Source organism: Watersipora subatra, chromosome 1 (genome assembly GCF_963576615.1).
Source record: "Watersipora subatra chromosome 1, tzWatSuba1.1, whole genome shotgun sequence".
NCBI lineage: Eukaryota > Metazoa > Bryozoa > Gymnolaemata > Cheilostomatida > Watersiporidae > Watersipora > Watersipora subatra.
The window spans coordinates 56068399-56091141 of record NC_088708.1 but is presented as its reverse complement, the minus strand read 5'-3'; the positions used below and the strand labels follow the sequence as shown (position 1 = coordinate 56091141).

At 35.0% G+C, this 22743-nt stretch overlaps 1 protein-coding gene across 2 annotated transcripts; it reads right to left on the bottom strand.

Moving 5' to 3' along the window:
- Positions 1-282: 282 nt before the first annotated feature.
- Positions 283-22074, bottom strand: LOC137406917 (bromodomain-containing protein 8-like). 2 transcript variants are annotated; one of them, XM_068093521.1, is made up of 15 exons: positions 22043-22074; positions 16305-16395; positions 15959-16028; positions 15711-15760; positions 14016-14144; positions 12554-12634; positions 12313-12466; positions 8950-9050; positions 8429-8861; positions 6475-6642; positions 4823-4956; positions 3215-3361; positions 2946-3123; positions 773-868; positions 283-559 (listed from the first exon to the last, which is right to left on the bottom strand). In XM_068093521.1, exons 1-15 carry the CDS (start codon positions 22056-22058, stop codon positions 470-472), a joined length of 1938 nt encoding a protein of 645 aa, XP_067949622.1. In that variant the 5' UTR covers positions 22059-22074; the 3' UTR covers positions 283-469. The 2 variants fall into 2 exon arrangements, with proteins under 2 accessions (XP_067949622.1, XP_067949627.1); XM_068093526.1 differs by lacking the exon at positions 3215-3361.
- Between the last annotated feature and the right edge of the window lie 669 nt (positions 22075-22743).

The following is a 22743-nucleotide window of genomic DNA, read 5'->3' as shown; positions in this document are numbered from 1 at the left end:
ATCACGCCTATTCATTCCCTCCAGACTAAACAAGAGTAAGCATTGAGCGTTGTGTAACCGCAAGCAAGTATGACCTCCTTACAACTCCGTAAACTCCTGCATACAGCTAAGCAACTGGAGAAACAGTATACCGTATATGCACAACATACACATGGACTTGTATAGAATAACTACAATGAGAACGGCGAGTTTACCATCTTATTTAAAAAGGCCAAAGTTAATTACGAACAATGCTCAATTATATTGATACATACGTGCAAAGAATGAAATGCAAAGCCAATATACATGTACAAGAGATTATATTCAACTTTTATACAATATACAGGAGGAAATATTACTACAATTGCTGCTGAGCTGGTGCAAAGGATGAATAAGCACAGCCAAAGCGAATCAGGTGACTCTACTAGCCATCACTACGTGTTCAGCCAATCAGATCCCAATGATTTATATATAAGTGTCTTTATTCAACCTAATCATCCGCCCTCGTTTTTCGTTTCTTTGCTGCTGAATGACTCTCAGAATGTTGATCAGCAGAACTTCGTCGAACTGCTTTATGTTCCTGCCAAAACAAAACACCCAACAAATGTGAAAGACTGATAGCTCTGGAGTAAAATAACAGAAAGTGTGAGCTACATGTACAGTCAGGTAGTTCAAGTCGGAGTACTTTCAAGTCTAACTAACCGCCAACGATTCCTATTGCCTCACCACGTATCGACAAGATGAGATAATAGCGGCTTGCATACAGACAAAAGCATTTTCATGTGACCCTTACTTTATCAACAGCAGCAGCAACGGTGACCTCAGACCTCCTGCCTCGGGAAGTGGATAACTTCATATCACAATCTCTTACGCTGTATTGCGTGTGTTGCTAAAAGATTTACAAGGGTAGATGAAGCGTATTGTGAGAAACCAGCTACTCACAAACAAAAAAATGAAACACAAGGCTATAGGCCACCACTAGTTGTAAGGTTTGCCACAAAAGATAAACATACTGTTAAAAATCAAGCGCAGGAACAGTTATCAAGTATGAAATGATAATTGCATATTCCACGAGACATTAAGTTATGACAAGTTATGCTACATAGGAACAACGACACTAACAAAACCTGGGTGAGTAATCAGAGAATAAACATCTTACTAAAGGTGAAGTAAAGCGCTACACTGCTTGGGAACTAGCATTATATGTAATGCTGTTTTTTTTTACTTACAAATTTAAACACTAGAAACAAAAATATAAGATGAACTGCATTTATGTTATATAATATTCTACCAACTGTGTATTAAAGTCTATAGAACATTAACAGGTTAGCCTTTTCCTACTTCTCCCACACGAACTGTGAGATATTAGGTACATATAAGACATCTATCTCAGATGAAGCATATCAATGAATACGTACAGAAAAGAACCGGTAAGACTATTAGCAATTAACAAAGTCGTACCCTGCTACATGATGCGATACTGATTCTGTTCTATCTTACTCTTCCGTGTTTCAATGTATAAAACCACGAGAAGCAAAACACTTTCCTTACCATAATAGGAAAACGTCTAAAAATCTGAGACTACAAAATGAACTACCCAATCAGCAAGCATGCCTTAATTAGAAACTAGTGAAACAGGTTTGAATAGCTGACAAAGGAAAGGAATAAACTGGTAACGATATTTTACTGTCCGAGCTTATCTATTAAAACATGTTGGTTACTGAAGTTACGCGGATGTAACTGGCAGACGATAAGTGGCTATGTAGTTAACGTCAATGCGATATAACACTTCCTGCAGTTTTGTAAACTTAGTGAATATTGGCAACAAAAAGATTAACACAAAAAATAAAAGGAATCAAAATCAAGACTTGAATAAGAAGCGTCATAGATCAGACAATAATAACTGAAGAATTATTCTAAAGGGTCAAGGTCTAACAATTAATCTATGCTTGTAAGACTGGAAAATGTTGTACCATTCTACAGATGAATTTCCTTAGGTGCTGAATAAACAAATGGCTGCCACGATCTCCACAAGTTTACAAAAATAGCTTCTGCTAAATTTTCTTTTATCATTTCTCAAGTTCTTTTGTCCTATGAGTATAACTAACATATTGTGGCTTTTGGTGTAACCAACTTAAAGCTTCACACTCAGCTTGGTAGAGGTAACAAAACATAGAGTGCAAGTCTTAAAATATTTAAAAAAAAATACAATCACTGGCCTTGCTCTCATCTAAACTCGCATCACAAAATAAGATTGCAATGAACCTTGTACCGATTATTAATGAAACCGAAATATGGTATTTAATCAAGATCAGCTAAAAATTTTCTTAAACCAATATGAACCTTGGAATACTTTACCATAAATCCGCTATTGATCATGTTAACAATATATTATTCTACCACATTAACAAATATACTGAACTGTGAGTCTCTATCACCCAGATATAAATATCTAACAGATTCCGACACCGGCAGCTTACTTTTATTCATACCTAACAACGTAACTGATAAATTTGGCGAATAATGTTAATGTTTTATTCAGGAAGTCAATGATAATTCTACCGCAATTGCTAGTTGCAATGACAAAAATATTACAATCAATCAAAATTAAAAGCTGAAAATATTTTTTGTCAAAGCAGACATCGCAGTACTGAAAGCTATTACATCTAATCAGAATCAGAAATGTAGTGTAACACATTTATTTACTAGTATTACAAACATTACATCAAATTAATCAAATATATTACTTTTATAAATGCAGAAATACTTAACTTACATGTATATTTGTTGTAATTAAACACTACTAATATAATAATATAGCTATATTAGTTTTAAAACAAGTAACACAAAATATTTCTTCAGTTACTAAAGAGAACCCAGTGGACACAATTGGCAAATAAAATCAAATGGACCAGCTAATGTACTTGGAATCAGGGATCCCTAGTTATAACATCAGTAAATCTAACCTCAATAGCAGTTATAGCCTCATCGTACATCTCCTGAGCCATGGCATAGACATCATACTCATGGTTATTGTACATCATGGCATTGACAAACATGAGCATCACGTCTCTGACAAACTCTTCTGTTGTCTTTATCGCGTTCTTCTCCAGGTTTTGCTTTATGGTTGAGAGTGACATTGGCCTACGGAGTAAAATACGGAGCCTAGCCTAAGGACTATTATATTAATACAGGCAATCAGCAGCTAGCCTTGAAAAATGATGCGCACACAAACCTGTGAACGCAAGAAGAATAGCCGGGAGCTATCTCATCCGTAACCTGATGCATGAAAACATTTGAGAATTTGTGTTGCGATATCGTCTTCCAAACATTCATCAGAGATTTCTTCCAGGCCTTTCGGCTTTTCTCCTCCTCGGGCTCGCTACAGATGTTTAGTAGAGCGGAATTAAAGTAACAATCTATGTAATGCACTGAATCACGTGCTACATAATTGTGCATAAACCTGCTAGCATTGTATTAATATAAACTGTATAATGCCAATAATAAATAATTTGAATTATATCTTTGTCCTACGCAATATTCTTTAAAATAATGAAAAGTGCAAGACAACGCAACGTGTACAGAAAATAAACACCAGTTGTTATAGTATTCCATACCATAACTGTCTCAGGAATATCGAGACATGAATGCCTTTTGACAATCATCAGATTATGACAGTATGATATTTTCCATAGATATAATAATCCCGATCTATAGCTAAGGTTTATTATATCTATGATATTTTTTTAGATAAGTGCACGATGGGTATCGATGAAGTTAAACAAAATATCAGACTCAACCAAAACCATATTTATCCTTAGCGAATCTGGAGCCCATAAGCCTGAGCATAAAGAGCATGGAAGATATTAAATGCCCGTATAGCCTCTACGTGAAGCGTGTGTTGAACACCACGTAGTTTCCTTATTTTTGAACTTATATATGAGTAACAACCTTTTTAAAACATATCCTGTAAAGACCAGTACAAGACTTGAAACTCAGCTTTCATAGCATCAAATAGCATATTAGTACAATCGAGCATAGTATCCATATTTATTTTTCAAACAAGATTACAAAGCTTATATTTGTTATTTTAAATAGCAGACCATATGAAATATGGGCTGCTATAACATATGAGATATGGGCTGCTATACCATATGAGATATGGGCTGCTATACCATATGAGATATGGGCTGCTATACCATATGAGATATGGGCTGCTATACCATATGAGATATAGACTGCTATACTATATGAGATATGGGCTGCTATACCATATGATATATGGGCTGCTATACCATATGAGATATAGACTGCTATACTATATGAGATATGGGCTGCTATACCATATGATATATGGGCTGCTATACCATATGATATATGGGCTGCTATACCATATGAGATATAGGCTGCTATACTATATGAGATATGGGCTGCTATACCATATGAGATATAGGCTGCTATACCATATGAGATATGGACTGCTATACTATATGATATATGGACTGCTATACTATATGAGATATAGGCTGCTATACCATATGAGATATGGGCTCCTATACCATTTTTTAATCTCTCTTTACGCAAGATTAAAAAAATATAGCATAACATCTAATCTGCCCTGATCCACATGTAGTCATACAGTGAACAATAAAAATAGACTCGGGCATCTAAGTAATGTTCCATACGCAATCCGATGCTATGTAGTTCCAGACGCCTGAAAAGGTTTTTAAAGCCTTTTTTATAATAAATCTATTTTATTTTTTACTCATATGAGGTAGGATTCATGAATTTTAGTAACTCGCATCAGAGACCATTCCATAACTGCTGATGAGAACAAAAATACCTTTGTTGAGAAACTGGTGAACTCAAAGGAGAAACATCTAGCGCCTTTGAAGTGTTAATAGTTGTCTCCTCCTCGTCACTTGTTGGCTCTGTTTCACTGGTTGTTCTAATAGCTCCGGCGGATGTTGCATCATCCTACACAATTATGGGCAAACTGTTTACTACCTACTTTACTTGCAACAAAATTTACATTACAGTAATTTGGTATCCAAAGGTCCACCATGTATTACTCTGCTATGTTGTATATGCAAAATATGTGGAAATGTGATTACAAGCTCTTAAAAGCTCAAAAATGAACAGTTAATCGCCGCCATCACAAAAACGCCGTAGGTTGGAAACCCTCTCCTAAATAGCTCAAATGGGATGTAGTTGAACACGATGTGCTTCTGTTTACACTTTCATGCAACCACATTCGCCGAAACATTTTCACAAATATACTTCACGCATTCAATCAAACCATGTCTATTGTCCTTACGCATCTATTTCATCATCATTGTAATGCAGTTACTTTGAGCACTGATATCTCAAAACCTAGCCTAAAAATTAGTTTAATTTTTAACCTTAGCTCGAGGGGGTGCATATCATCCTCTGATAAACACGAAGTGCCTGTTGGTCACCTGTGATAGTCGAAAAATACTGCAGAAATTGTTTGCGCCAGTTGGCAGGAAGTATAGGTCACATGATCTGATTACGACTAGATGATTAGACCAAACTGAAACGAAACTGTACAGTGGCGAGCATCTATATTTGATAAGGAATTTCCATTAGAACCCGAGGTGTTTGTCATAAACTAGTGCTACGAGACATTTTATATTGAGCCTTTTATTTCACGAGATAACATCACGTGTCAAAACAATAACCACAATGTTTGAGTACGTCATCGAAATAAAGAGATTTCAAACTATGACAGTTTCGTGATAGCTGCAATTAACTGTTCGTTTTTGAGCTTTTAAAAGCTTGTAATCACATTTCCACATATTTTGCATCTATAGCACTGCGGAGTAAGACATGGTGAATCTTTTGATACCAAATAACTGTAATGTGAATTTTGTTGCAAGTCAATCTTTAAAGGTATACTTGCTAGCACATCTATTAGCTCCCACATGAAAATTGATATTTATCATTTCCAACTAGCAAATCAATGTGACATATAATGACTTTTTCAATAACCACATACTATAAGGAATGCTTGAGCGGTGTCCACGAACATACCTCTCATCCAGCCACTAAATGATTTTTAGTAACTCATAACGTCTTTGGTAATACTAATGAATAGTATACTAAAAAGCAATCGCATTTAAACGTATATTCAAGTATATTTCACTATTTTAAAACAAACTGCTCGTTATATGAGAAAAAAGTTCATGGGTGGTACATGCGTATAATGCTCATCAGCCATGCATAGCGTGTGACTATAATAGAGTAGTTGAACATAAATTGGCATATTTAATATCAAGACCAATACTAGTACACTGTTGTATTTTTTAAAACTAGCTTTGTCCTTTTATTTTGCCTACTTTGTGAGTTCTAGAGCCAGTCACAAAGTTTAAGAAGAATTTCAGCAGCTGGAGCAAAATTAAATGCAAGATCATCGGTTGCTAGGCCATCAAGAGAAAAGCTCAAAGTAGACAAATTTAAATAAAAAAAACTTACCTTTTTTTCGTCCTTGATTTTGGTAACTCGACTTGATCGCCTACGGCTACCACCAGAGATATTAGTAGGAGTTAAAGCTTCTTTTTGTTTCGCATCACTCGTTGAAGAAACAGTGCTGGCAGGAGACATTGACCTTTCTATCTCGGTAGGTACCACGCTAATGGTCAGCTAGAAGAGAGATACAAGATGGCAGTTGTTGATGGCTGTTGTTAAAGGTTGACTTGCAACAAAATTCACATTACAGTTATTTGGTATCAAAAGATTCACCATGTCTTACTCTGCTGTGTTGTAGGTGCAAAATATGTGGAAATGTGATTACAAGCTCTTAAGAGCTCAAAAACGAAAAGCTGCAGTAGATTGGAATCAGTTTATTTTTCTGACGTTGTCATTACATTTGGTTATTGTTTTGTCACGTGATGCTCTCACATGAATTGAAAGGCCAATAAGAGGCTCAATATAAAACTTCTCGTAGGACTAGTTTATGACAAACACTTCGGGTTTTACCGAAGACCCCGTATCAAATATAGATGCTCGCTACTTTACAGTTTTGTTTCGACTTGGTCTAATCGTCTAGTCGTAATCTGATCGTGTGACCCAATACTTCGCAAATAATTTCTGCAGCGATTTTCGATTATCACAGGTGACCAACAGGCTCGTCATGATTATCAGACAATGATAATCATTCATTTTTAACATTAGCTCCTTCGAGCTAAGGTTAAACGAATTTTTACGGTAAGTTATAAGATATCAGTGCTAAAAGTGACAGCATTACAATGACGATAAAATAGACGCGCAAAAACAATAGACATGGTTTTATTGAATGTGTGAAGTATATTTGTGAAAGTATTTCGACGAATGAGGTTGCGTGAAAGTGTAAACAAAAGCCATCTTGTACAAATACATCCCATTTGAGCCGTTTTGGAAAAAGATTCTAATCTACGGCGGTTTTGTGATGGCGGCAATTAACTGTTTCCTTTTTAGCTTTTAGGAGCTTGTAATCACATTTCCATATATTTTGCACTTACAACACAGCAGAGTAAGACATGGTGAATCTTTTGATACCAAATAACTGTAATGTGAATTTTGTTGCAAGTCAACCTTTAAAATGCAATAGCATAGCATATAAACATTCTACCATTTGACAATATGGCGGAATTCTACTGGCGAGAAGCGAATCGCAAGTAATCCAGGACATTATTACTTACCTAATATGTGAGAATTTAACAAAGGAATAGTTTTGAATAGGAATGACCAAAATGGATATTGGTAACACAATGACTTGCCAAGCTCCATAACAATACAAATATACATCGTACAAACAATATAATAAAACACATCTGCACACTACAGCAAATCAAATTACTTTATAAAAAAAGCAGTGCAGACTACTTCAACTCTCTGATTTGCCATGCTATTAACTTTTATATAGAATTTATACAATGAGATATTACAGCCATTTTCTGTAACTATTCAAAAACCAAATTATTGGTCAAGTCGTCTCAATATACCACTCAAAGGAATTAAGCTCATCACATAAAACCTTAAGCGCAACCTTGTGATACGATCTCTTGACCCTACACACTGCTTATAAGAATGCTGTGAAAAATACGCTTCTATGTCGATGCCTTGTAATCTATTTACTTTACTGACAGAATCGTAGCATCAAAGCAAACTATAAAACATTTTTAATAAGTTCTCAACCGCCAGCAACAGACAATACTGAGTCAGTGACAATACTGAGTCAGTGACAATACTGAGTCAGTGACAATACTGAGTCAGTGACAATACTGAGTCAGTGACAATACTGAGTCAGTGACAATACTGAGTCAGTGACAATACTGAGTCAGTGACAATACTGAGTCAGTGACAATACTGCCACGGGTATGTCAGGTTCACCGTGAGCACTCAAAAATGTTACTAAGCGCTGCTGCTGCCAAGAAACAAAAAAGCTAACCTTGGCAGGCCGGGGCATCACATCATCTACGTTAACATCTTCCTGAATGCTTGTCTCACTCAGTCTCGTCTTGCATGACTGCCTTGACTTAACAGGAGCGCGTAACTCCGATTGTTGTACAACCTCAGGAACTGGTTCCTCAACCTTTTCGACTGGCTTCGCTATAGATTTAGCGGGAGAAAGCTCAGCTGCGGATTCGTGAGACTTGTCAAGAACTCCTTCATCCGCAGATTGAGCAGTAATGTTTTCATGAAACCCTCCTGTGGTTACAGTCTCTTCAATAACTTCAGATGTGGACTCAATCCTTGTGTCCTCAACCGCCACGTCATCGGCAGCATCACCAGTACTTGGCTCCAGTTCCTCCGTTTTCACCGTTGTTTCTTCTGTAGCAGCTATTTGCTCTACCGTGGTGTCATCTGTTGGAATAGGCTTCCTGCCAACAGTAAATGGTGGTAAGCTTCACTAGTTAGTAAACAGTCAATTAGAGAGAACAACAAATAACACCAGTACTAGAAACATACGTATCAACGGGTTCGGTTATGGCACCAGTTGTGTCTTGTGAAGATAGAGTACTGTTTATAGCGTCGCTAAAACTTGGAGTGTCCTCTGTCTGATCATCAACCTAACCAAACATGGGTGAAAAATTTCAGTGAGTAGAAATAATGCAATAAGATACAAAACTGGTAGACATATTGCAATAGACCTAAACTTCCTAAGTAAATCCCACTTAACATAAATAAATTATGTGAAGTTTTTGATTATTAGGTAAGAATTTCTCCACACTCGGGAAAAGTTGTTGAATTCGATTTGAATAGCAAAAGTATAAGTATAAAAATAAAAATATATTATTTTCGCGCTTGCTGCACTTATGAAGAACAACGACATATAGGCTTGTCTCTATTACATGTATATACACAAGTACCCTGACAGTCTGGTGTCTCGTGAGAGATGGTCAGGTGTATTATTAAAGCACAGAGAATAAGTAGCTGCACAATTATTCAGAAATACTTAAAGGCGGTCGATAAGTGCTGGTGTTAGAGTGTTAGAGTGTCGGTCTACCAAGCTAAATATCACAAGTTGGAGTACCAAGCAATTCTTTATCCTAACCTCTAACCCGGAGTTCGGACAGATGGACAGACAGACACTGATATTCTTATAGTACAAATATATTTTGTTTTAATTTATTTTAGATGCATGCAATATTTTTCTTTCTTACAGCATAGACCTTGCTGAGTAAAAAAAGGGGAAAGATTGATTTAAATAGACATTGAAAGTGCGGACTTCACTTTGCTAAATGTAAAATTACCGTAATCATGAACCTTAGACCAAGAATATGAGATAAAAGAAAAAAGTTCTTGGTACAAACCAATAATACAACAGTTACCGTAAGTTAAAAAATTAAGTTTAGTTTTTCCTTTTTGAAGGGCCAAAGAGGTGAGTTTGGGAAGATCTTGGAACAGATTAGGGAATTTACATGTATTTTACTGTTCTCATAACGTAAAATCCCTCTAACATAAACATTCTTGGAAAGGTTTATTTAGTGTTATGTTTAGTTGTGGGGACGTCTACAGTATAACACATTCTAATTGATCCTAGACAGAATAGCAAAGCATAAATAATACATGTGTGAAAGGTATATGTACATGCATGCATGTGTACATATATAATATATATGCATTATCTAAAACCACGCACGCACCCGTGCACACGCACATATACACATGAATATATATTATATATATAAATTTGGTGCATGCATAACTTAAAATTTTTTACTCGTGCCACAAATTATTGTCGCAATTAATTCTTATTCTTGTTTCATGCTGCTAAAGCAATCCTCAGGCAATGAATAACAAGTTATACTAAATGAACATTTACCTTGAGACACAACAAGCGCTGCCATAGCAATGAGCAACCAAAACGCATACGGAAACTAACAGATGCAGATATTAGCACTAATACAGAAGGGTCAAACAACACCGTACTCACACATATCAAAATGATGTGACTTATGCTTATGTCAAATGATATTAATAGCCACCTTCAAAAAGCATATATTAAACTCAAGATCTAAGCTAGTATTTAAATGCAGGCATGAAAATAAATATTACCTTACAAATTTCAATGAGGTTACTTGATGTCAGGGCCTCTAATCTCTTATATTCTGCCTAACTTTTAAGGTTTTATAATCCACATGCAGCAATTTCCATTTAGCATAACTTATTACTTATTGCCTGAGGATTGCTTCGGCAGCGAAAACTTTAAGTTGGTATAACAATTTTTTTTAACTAGGTTAGATTTTTGTGTAACAAAAACACACAGAATTTTAGTATGACTCTATTTTATGTGACTTCCCAGATTTTCTCTCCAGTCAAAGAATGTAAGATAACTCTTAGGACAACCTGCAGGTAAAATCACAAATAAAATTAAAACAAAATTAAATATTAAATAAAACTAAATATTAAAAACAAATTAATGAAGTAATAATAGAAACAAGTTTTTATAGTTATTTGGTCTTAAAGACAAGTGAATGAAAGTTTACTCTCAGCAATGCAAGATTTCTGGAAGTGAAGATAAAGATTTACTGTCTAACTTGAAAAAAGTAATATTAAAAAAATTGATATATTTCTATGATTTTCATATTTTTTACACCTTATTTGACATTTTCACTAGCTTTTTAAAATAAAAACTGCAACATTACAAAAACTCTGAAAGTTGTATTGTGGGAGTTACTTTGTATGTAGAGTAAAATATTTGTTCAAATGTTACAAAGTTGACGATTTTATGGCCGGAGGTGATCATCAGGAGAGGTTTGATCACAACATTAATTCACATGTTAAACTAATTATAACCATTCTTTCTGATAGCCCAACTCCGCAGAGCAATGATACCACAAGAAATTGATAGTTGGCCTCATACTGGACTATGGAGCACAACCAGGCCCGTATTCCCTGGGGCGGCTGGCCGGCTGAACAGCCCCAACTTTTTAGGAATTTTTGGCGGCTATGTATAGTCAAACACGGAGAACTAGCCCTCAGATAAAATGTAAAATTTTATCACGAACACTTGGTTAACTCGAACGGATTTCTTTGGTCCATTCACATGCAATGATAAACTGCTTTAGATAACTCGACCTCAACATCATTAACTAGAACAGTTATTTGCCCAACGGCTACGGGAACGGTTTTTATCGCTGTAGAATATCACTTTATTCCAAGCCATAGAGATAAACGTTAACTTTTAATAGTTCTTGGGTGTCATTATTATCATCATCGGCAAAATATTTTTGTTAACGACTTTTACAAAGGTTTGCAAAAGGTTAAGTTTTACCAAACATCCGTTTGGCAATGGCCCGACGAAAGCGTAAAAACCTTCGGATGAACTTAAAATAAAATCCGCGAAATTGATCTTTGTTGAAACGCTCAAAAGAAAAAAGATGTCTTTTTTGTGAACGTCTCAACTGCGGTCAAGTTTAGCCTATTTTAATCTGAAAACGTCCTGGCAGTCACATAACCTAAAACAAACAAATCTCAAATAATAGAACAAATGTTTATACTTTCGATAAAATCTTTTAAAACTTTACGTGAGATGCCCGGTTGAGGCCCTACATGGAAGGAACCTGTTGAGGGGGGCTGATAAATCCCCTCCAAATCCCCAGATGCTAATAACTAGTCGTCTAACATTAGCCGCCCCTATTTGCAACCAGGGAATACAGGCCTGAGCACAACATAGACTCGGATATTTATGATGGCTACGTAATGGCTATCACATGATTCTCATTAGAATAAACCCAATCATTGACGAAGTATTACCAATAAAAACTAACAATGTAAGAGTCTATTTCTGTAGTGGCGTATATAGGGATGGAAACAGAAATGCTGTACCTCAATATCAGCCTCCTGCGAGTCCTGAGTGCTTGTATCTTCGACATCTGGAGCATTCGTCGTCAGAGACGAGAATGTCTGCTCATTCTCAACACTCGTTTCTGATTGACTTACAGAAACAGAAGTTTCAGTCTCTTGCTTGACATTCTTCTTTCTGTACATAGTTTAATAAACGTTTAACTTAATGGCGAACTGTTCAGACTTTATCTACAGCATTGAAACTCTCATTAACTTTACTTACCTTTGTATCTGCTCCCAGATTTCAGATAACTTTTCATCACAGTAGCCACTGCTCACCATCTCAATCTCATCATCCAGCTTCCTATAAACCGATTGTCATGAAGTCCTTCAGACAATTAATTTAGCTGCACTGCAGCTAGTTTTGCACGGTAATTAAAAACTTGCTACCTTAAAAAGTAAAATAATCATGAAAAAGTTAAACCCGTAAAATGCAAACATTGTCTTCTCTCTTTGAACGGAAAATTGCTTATTTCTCCTATGAATGATCGCTTCATCTCATACAAACATATTTTTTAATCCTAATACTAAGGAAGTTTTTTCTCATTAAGTTAAAATAATAAGAATAATAAAAGGATATGTTAGCAGAGCAAAGTCTACGCAAAGTCTGCGAATAATTATGGGGCAGGCAACTTTAATAAAAATGCAGGTCAATGATAAATGTGAATCATTGTCACAACTATGTAGCTGATTATCTATTTGTTTAGCTGTATTAGTGTCAATGATAAATGTGAATCATTGTCACAACTATGTAGCTGATTATCTATATGTTTAGCTGTAAAGTATTACGCTATGGAGAATGTACTATTACTGCGTCATTTTTCTATATTTGTTATATCTTACATTTTCTTACATTCGATACTTTGTAAAACGTTACTTTACATAAAATAATAGTTGTCATAGAAATAAATCTTATGGTCATTTATGGATGAACCTTGATGACACCTACTAATTCAAGAATACAATTAAAACATATTTTGTACTGCGACCTATCATACATGTATATGAGCAATATTAAGTAATATTACTCATATATATGTATGATAGGTCGCAGTACAAAATATCTTTTAATTGTATTGTTGAATTATAGCAGGAGCATTGTAGTACTACATATATAATGCTCCTCAAATATTTTCCAAGCCTACAAGATTTAATGTAAAACTTAGTTTTCATGAAACCTTTTTCAATAATACAAACATAAAACATGCAATAGTTTTGTACTTTTAGCTACGTAGATCACAAGCCTGTTTTCGAGATTTCAGTGAATGCGCTTGCATCAAGTAGTAAATAGTCAGCAGCATTTCAACATATCAGATGACATATGGAAATGGAAAAAGAAATCCAAATTTGCTTTCGACAAATCAAAATATGAAAAGGTTATTGCTATATCACATTTATGAAATTTTCGTATCACATCTCCTTTAACAATTGTCTTAATTAAAATGAAAGATAGATTCTTTTTTCAAATACAAAATCTTTCTCTTAGTTTAAATTAAGGATTGGTTACTCCATTCAAATAGTGATTTGCCTCCACTTTCCAAATAGAAAGAGGAACGGTTGGCCTCATCAAAGGAATCGTCTTATCTCTTTCGAACTAAATGAACTTTGAAAAAGTTGAATGAAAGATTGACACATACTATACAATAGACCGTGAACTTTTATTAAAAAAAAGACTGCTGACTAACAGATAATCCTCCTGCTGCCGCTTGATTTCCTGAACCAGGTGTTCCATGTACTCATGCTTTAACTTAGTTACAATCTGATGACCCTGAGTCTCTACTGGAATAACTTCATTCTTATCTGACCTCTTCCTCCTGCAAACACGAAATGATCAATGAACAGACCATGTCGCAGGTTAATTTGAAATGAATGATTTTTTGAGTTTAATGAAACTGACACTTTGCCTTCATTGACACATCATCAAACATTGCTACAAAGGAAAGCTGCTAAGTAAAACATATACCACATACGGAGTAGGACAACTTTCGTTTATAAAAATTCAAGTTCGACGTTTATTTTTTGATGACAGTTGTTTAGTTCATGCTGATGTAAATAAATACTTTTACTTACATTCTTAACAGCATTTATTCTGAGCAAAGCAAAACCAAGACAACACCCACCTTTTCTGACCCCCCCATCCTCCCACTCCCCGCAATCTTCGCTTATACTCACCTAAATGGCCACGCGAAAGGTAAACAAACAAACCGTTTGCAGTTTTTATTAGCTGCTTCTGGTTTTCCTCCTTTCCATGTGTAATTTTCCATTTATTACGCGGTGATACAATTCTAACATGTAGTTGTTACAGGCTTTAACTATTGGATGTACAGTCATACCTCTACATATGAGTGCTCAAAAGTACGAGAAACTCAAGATACGAACAAGTTTCTTCTTTGAGATACAATCTCTGAGATATGAGACGTTTCTCGATGGCCACTACACTGCATGGCCAAGTATGAGAGGCCGCTTTCGAAAACAGCATCGCTTGGTCTTACTCCTCTAATCAGTTTGGAAAGGTTTTCAACAAGATGGTTAACATTTATAGTGAGAGCGATGCAAAAGCACATAACCGGAAACAGATACTAAAAAGATATGACGACAAAATTAAAGTGAATTTAGTGAAAGATTAAAACTTAGCTTTTAGTCTGTGTGTTTAGTAAGTTAAACTCATCGAAGTTAAATTTAAAGTTTCAATTACGTAGTTACAAAAATTTAGTGTACGAAACGCTCCCAAGTCTCTCTCAGACCGCCGTTATCAACATCTGTTTCAAAGAATATAACTCCATAGTCCATTCAATAGTGTACATAGTGATGTTACATTTTATTGCGGATCATAAAAACTAAATGGGTATTTTTTACATCGTTCGTGTAAGTACTGAATTGTAACAATTGAAAACACTTTTTCCACTGTAATATACTCTTTAGGTGGTTTTTCATAATATGGTAACGGACTAATTTTTATCTAGTTATTCATATAGGAAAGAGTGTTGTGAGATGCGAGTGAATTGACTAATGAGCTCAGTCGTAAAACGCATTAAGCTCGTATGTCGAGGTATGACAATATTTATAATTTATACAAATGTATGTTCGAGTTTTGTGAGATTAGGGCATTTATATGGTAAAATGGGTTTCTACTTACAAAATTTAAAATACCAAGGCTATTCATTTTGTGCCACATTCAAAATAGGGCTTCACCACAACTGAGAATATGACAAAAGCAAAAAGGCACTCGCAGCTAGCTATAAAACCTTAACAACTCTCTGAAATGTCATAAACATCCACACTGAATTATGTGTTGAGGGAAAGCACACCCAAACATCAAGCGAAGATAAATGCATATTACACACAATGTGAGTGAACAAAAAACTAAGTGTCAAACTTACTTTGGTGTCTCGGCGCTCTCCAGGAGATGGCCATATTGCAAAGCGCAGTTCTACAAAGGATTTCACAGTAACAAGTTAAATTGTGACACTGCCTTAAAGCAAATTGTTTCTGCTCTGCAATGAAATGCCATAAAAAAAGACTTGCGTAGGACAATCCAGATCTAATTTTAACACCCAGTCCAACATACTAATGAAATATTATTCTAAAATGCAATAATGATGACTCTGCGAATCCTGAGCCATCTTACCTTCTGAGAGAAGAACTCTGCTGACCTAGATTCAGTGCTCTGGTTCTTTATTGCTCGACTCACCGACACCCTGTAGAAACATAACGATTCACTGCAATTGCCTTACATTGCCTCTTATACCGCGATCAACCAGGTGACAATGAGTAAATATATTCTTAACACCAACTAACTTCAACAAGTGTAAAAATGTGACAAACTTGAATAGCATATTTGCTAAATGCAACTTCCTTTATATATTTATCAATTTTCACTACATCTTACCAGCCGCTTTTTTACAAATATGGTAAATATAGATAAATCTATCATATATGCTATGAAAAAAGCTAAGCCTAAATCAAGTGCTCACCAATTCCTGTCTCCACTCTGTAAGACTGCCGAAGAAAGGAGCAACCGCTCTCGGAGAGTCCAGACATCCAGTGGCTTCTGATGAAGCAGCTCTACAATACCATGTGTTTGTGATCATGTGATCAAAGATCTCTCTTATTGAAACAGCAATGACTGAAATGCATCAAATGTCTATGAAAAACAACAAAGACTTAACAAAAAGGCAAAACACAGTGTGATTATAATTCTCATGCATCATTGTCAATCCAGTGCTGTATTGGTCTTAGAATTACCATAGAATATTGTACGCATTATTATTTTAAGCCCATTTAAAAGGAATGAGGGTATTGGAGCAAAGGCTAAATGTGTTAGATGGTGTCTATGCTTATAACCGCTGAATGACTACTCAAAACTGGTTCCTTTACTCTAGCTAGCTAAGTGATAACATTGCGACTAGATAAAGCCATTGACATAAGGAAATAATAACAAAAAGGATATAGTAGTTAATAATACTGTCAAAACCAACAATTTCCTATAAAAACAAATTGTCAAATATATTATGTCCAGTTCCAGCAGATCTCTGACTCTTCACTCAAAGTAATATCTACCATATGATGCTGGTAATTTCCAAAGTATATACAGCTTTGCAAGAGAAATTTGATAAAAAATAAACAAAACAAAAATATAAAAGAAATAAATTAAGTTAGTCCCATCTCTATCATGACTTCCACTTCCGAGGCAGGAATCACAGAGACCAAATTTCTAATCCCGTGTCTCTAACGCACAGTAACAATAAGAACCGCTTTTTACTGATTCGCACTACATGTATATGTCACTATATATATCACACTATCAGTTTTCTACAAAAAATTTAGTTATTTCTACATGTAGGTTTTCACATAGTTTTATAAAACAGATTTGTTTCAATGTTTTAATCATGTGCAACATTTATTTAGGAGTTACCACAAGTTTTTTTGCTATGGGAGTGAATTAAACAAATTTCAGCTAACAGAACTACTAATAGAATGGTCTAATAGAACTACTTGCTTCAACTCTTAATGATTTTAGCATAGAGAGTTTTGGCCTTGAAATGATTTAACTTCATATGCAGAGCTTTGACTGTACTTGACTGCTACTCAATTCTTATTAGCAACCATAAATATTTTTTAATCTTAGAAATATAAAATTAAACACACAAAAATAAATAAGTTATATGACACGAATGAAAGCAAAAAAACAACAATCCTATAAAACTCTAAAATCTCTGTCTATGTATTTCCGTATGTGCTTGAAATACAACTTTGCATCAGTCTGCCAAACTACTTATCACAGTGCATGATCTTAGTGTCAAAAATACATAGTCAAGAACTTCTTCAGATCTTGTGAATACATCTTGAGATTAAAGCTACTTTTTCTCCAACTACCTGAGCTAGAAAAGCTCTTGAGATTTTTAAAACCTCCCTCAAAACTGATTTAAAATGCTTACTGCAGATATGGTTAGAGACTTTGCTATGCAAATTTTCTACCTTTCTAAATCTAGCTAGAATGATTCTAGCTTATTGGTATATCTAGGCCTATTGGAAAAATTATCATTGCTACTAGTATTTTAATAATTAGTTAGTGCAACTTCTGGTTAGTTATGGTCTTGTCATCATGCTTGAGCAGATAATAATGTCAACGACTGTCAGTTATGGATTGGTGTTCAGGCCTTAAAACAATTGAAGTTACTCTGATTGGTTGTGTGCCATTGGGTGCAAGTACGAAACAAGCAAACTATTTGTGTATTCAATGTGAACTGGTAAAAGGAATTTTTTTTCATCAAAAGGTTAAGGCAGATATAATTTCAGCATGTTGCAAATTTGTGAAAGCCTTTCTTTCATGCTAGTGCAGAAAAAAAACAAAGTAACCACACGCTGCGACTCGGTCTAAGCCAGAGCCCAACTAAGGGCTGTGCAAAAGAACACTGCTACCAAATCCTTTTTCCATTAGGAGATAGGCACATTGATTAGGTAGGATAGAATATTGCCATTACCTATTTTTTTAATTTGTAATTTGTAAATGTGCTGTTAAACTCAGATTTCTGGTTTTGGTAAATCTGTAAAGCGAAATATGTACTTTTGACATGGACAATCGCATTATCTGGAATAGGAATTGCCTCTACATTCTCTCTCCATTCGGTCAGACAAAGAAAGTCCGATATCTAATTTTTACATTTGTACCAGTATTGAGAGGTACTAGAATCACACATCAAAACTTTGAATACAACAAACTTCTGCTGCAACAGTAACCTTTTTTATTCACAAATTTCCATGTACTCATTGTTTATTTTTTCTCTCAATTTATTTGAATTGCACACAAACACTTTCCTCATGATAAGAGTTTAAAAGTTAGAATGGTAAATGTTGTATATGTTAAATAGAGATAAGTTGTCTGCGCAAAGACTTTAATTACCCAAACAACGGCGGGCATTCATCATTTCATCTAGTAGCAATTGTAAAGTAATTTTAAAATGTAAATCTATATACAGTAGGCACTCCTACAACGTAAATAATCCATTCCAGGAACATTTACGTTACAAGAATTTTAGATTATATCAACAATAAAATACATGTAAATAACTTAATCCATTCCAAGAACTTTCCAGACTCACACCTCTGGCCATACAATAAGAAAACAACTAGACTTAACTTTTTAATTTGTTGGCTGTACCATAACTGCAGGATTATTAGTTTGCATCGACAACTTTTCTCCTTTTCATGATCAATTTCAATAGCTTTATGGACTATGATTGCGGTAACTTTAAAATAAGCTGATGGCTAACGCACATCTTCAACGTCCATTTACTATGATTTGTTTATTTTTTCTAGGCAGCAAAGTTTATTCTGCAAAGTAAAAGTGATAACAAATATTTTAAGTCTACAATAAAACAATTTTTTTTTACATTAAAGAGTGATGCCTACCTGTTCGTCGTCTATTTGTATACAGGGGTCAAGGTTAGGATAAAAGATCTATAACTTTCGACGATACTCCAACCCGTGACATTCAGATTGGTAGACCGACGCTGTAACGCCTGCGCCAATCGATTACTTTCAAGTATTTAAGAACAATTGCGCAGCTACCTATTCCCTGTTTTTTCGACACATCTGACGATCTATTACAACAAAGTAAAATGTCATAGAAGCTCTATGTATAATAGATACACCTTTATACGTATGTTGTTTTTTTCTCACAAGTGCAGTGAGATATGTTACCATTCAAATCAAATTTGAGAACTTGCCCCGACTTGACACTTTAAGTTATATGGAATTTTTTACGTAGTACGAGTCAAAAACTTTGCATAAATTGTTTAGGTTATCTGGAATTTACACTATAGGAGGTATATTTTATAAAAGAGTTTACTGTATATAGTGTTTCTCTGTTTGTCATTTATGTGTCTAATTATAGCGACGAAGTTTCAGGTACGAAAAATCCAACGAGGATACAGGGATTAATAATACAGTCAAAACCTACAATTGTCTCAACAAACATTTTGATATGGAAAAGGTAACATATTATGTCAAATTCCAGCAGGAATTGAATTAATATGAAAAAATTGTACAAAAACAATGAAAAACCTACACTATTATAAAGTAATAGTGTGGGTAGTTTTGTAATAGCGTAGGTAATCATATTTACAATAGCAAGTATTGACAAATAATGCATGTGATTGTATGATTTCTTTTCAGTATCTTTAGAATGATGAAATAAACCATCTGTACAGAATGAAAGATGAATTGCTCATTTTATAATTTAGATAACCGCAGTTTAGACAATGTTTTCTGTGCTTGTGGCAAAACACAAAGCTACCTTTAAAAATGCTTTTTTTTCTCCTTGTACTTTTGCTTGTATGAAATACATTTTATGTAGCTACTAGAATGGTGGCTACTAGCTATGTAGCTACCATTTGTAGAATAGTAGCTACTACTATGTAGCTACTAGATTTATGTCAACTAGACAGAAATGTCTTTTGCCAAACTCTTCAAAGAAGTTCCATGAGAAGCTATTCATTAAAAATATGTTGTAGACTACAGTCTGCTCTATAGACTGCTCTTTGCTAGATGTGCATATGTTAACTTTACAAGAGAATTAACAAAAAAAACTTCTATAAAAAAAAGAAACAGAATGGAACTTGTTTTAAACCAAGCATTCTTATAGAGTGATTTGCATGTACACAATGTACAGAATGGTAAACAATGAAAAAAACCTTAGGCACCCTTTGGTATTTTAATATAAATTGTAATATGCTGGTTATAACCTAAGTTAATTAAAGCAGAGGAACTTGAAATGCTGAATGACATGTTCACGAAAAAAAAAACAAAGCAGAAAATGTCCATTCTTTTATGGAAATATCACCAAAACAAAATACAAACAGGGAGTGAAACCAGACCATAGAATAAGCATACGACACGTACAAGCAGCAAGACACCCAGAACATTAAAAGATACAGTAATTAGAAAACGTCAAAATGTAAATTAGAAACTTCAAAATGAGAGGACTCAATCATAAAAAATAAGCAAATTGCCCAACGAGAAACCCACCCAAAAAACATTCGAGACAAATCAGATGATTACACGTATACAGATCTGTCATCCTCAGTCAGACCTGACCTAAACACCAGGAGTAAATCATGAGCTTCACCCTACATGTTTACATCAAGTACACCAGCTGAAGTCGCAAACCTGACAAAGCAAAGCCTTAACACTCAACCTACTCCCCCCACAGACTAGCCTTACCACATGCAAGGCGCCTATAAAAAAAGAACAGCTTCAATTACTCAGCTTCACTCTGTCCCAAGGGCTTGCAAAGCTTTTTATTTTTTTCTCCCTCTCCCCATTCCCCTTTTGTCATTAATACTATTGTTTTAGAACTTGGTTAGCTATGTATTTTAATTGTTGAATTTATAGAATAAAAATGTAACTTTTACTGGTATTTTTCAGTATTGCTCACAATACTTCATTAGCAGACCTGCCAACCCAAGAGTGGGGCAATACGTGAGCTTTGGTTTTGGGGCAATTGATGTACCAATGATAGTATATATAAAACTGTGGAAATTGGGGCAAAAATCCCACGCATTTTCATTTTTTCTTTGGGGTGATTGCGTGAGTCTCACACCCAAAGCGTGAGAGTTGGCAGGTATGCTCATTAGTACCTGAACCAGTAATACATGTAATCAAATTAGTTCCCACAAGCTAAGCAAAACTGCACAAATTAAACATAGTCAAAAAGAATAAAATGACAAAGCAGATTCAATCCTCATGTTATGTGTAGATTTAGATTAGTTATGTATAACACAATTTCTCCATAACCACTCATAATAACATACATAAGCATATAGTGTATAATCAGACCTGCCAACCCAAGAGTGGGGCAATGCATGAGATTTGGTTTTGGGGCAATTGATGTATCAATGATAGTATACATAAAATTGTGGAAATTGGGGCAAAAATCTCACGCATTTTCATTTTTCTTTGGAATGATTGCGTGAGTCTCACGCTCCATGCGTGAGAGTTGGCAGGTATGTGTCTAATACAAATATACAATAAGGCATGCGCATTTACTTACAAGGTTTTATGAGCGTTTCAAAGATATTGTTCCATTAAAAAAACTGATGTGAACATAAGTATTTGATGCAGTTGTTTCTAATTTATTAATAGTAGTTACAAGCCAAGGATTAGTTGATAATCAACTTGACTCGTTCAATTAATGAAAATTTTTACTTACTCGGATGTGCCGCCATTATTTATAGCCTGGTCTTCATAAATTGACAAGGGCGCTCAGTTTCCCCCACAAATCAAAATATCTCCTTTGGGTAACTGGACTTTTGGGCGACAGTCATTAGGGCGACAGACACTTAGGCGACACTTTCAGTTCGAAAGGCGACAACTTCAGACGGAAAGGCGACATGGCAGACAAACCGGCGACAATTCTAGACTAAAAGGCGACAAATTGGTTTGCTGTGTGGTTAAAGGCAAGGTAATGTACTGACAAACTATGAGGTGCTGTCGTTGTGTGCTATGCTTACGTATATTTTTGAAACGTAGCCTTGAAAGTGTTATTGTTTTTTACAGACTTTTTTATAGATCGAAATTGCAACATGTATTTTTAAACGCCATTGGTGGGATTGGGATTTCTCTAATTATGCTAGCCCAGACAATTAACAAAATATTGAGGTATTTTTTTCTAAAAATGCATCTAGCTTATTCAATTAAAACACCAAAACTTGTTTTTGTATCAGCATGTTTGTTCAAAATTTTTCAAAAAGTCACGTTCTCGGCTGAATTGTCGACAATCTTGTCTCTGATTATTGAAACTTTAGAGTTATCCCTTCTCTGATTGTTGAAACCTTAGAGTTATCTTACCTCGAAAAGAAATAGTTTTATGGTTTCGATCGTCAAAATTCACCGTAGCTGGGAGAAGAGTTT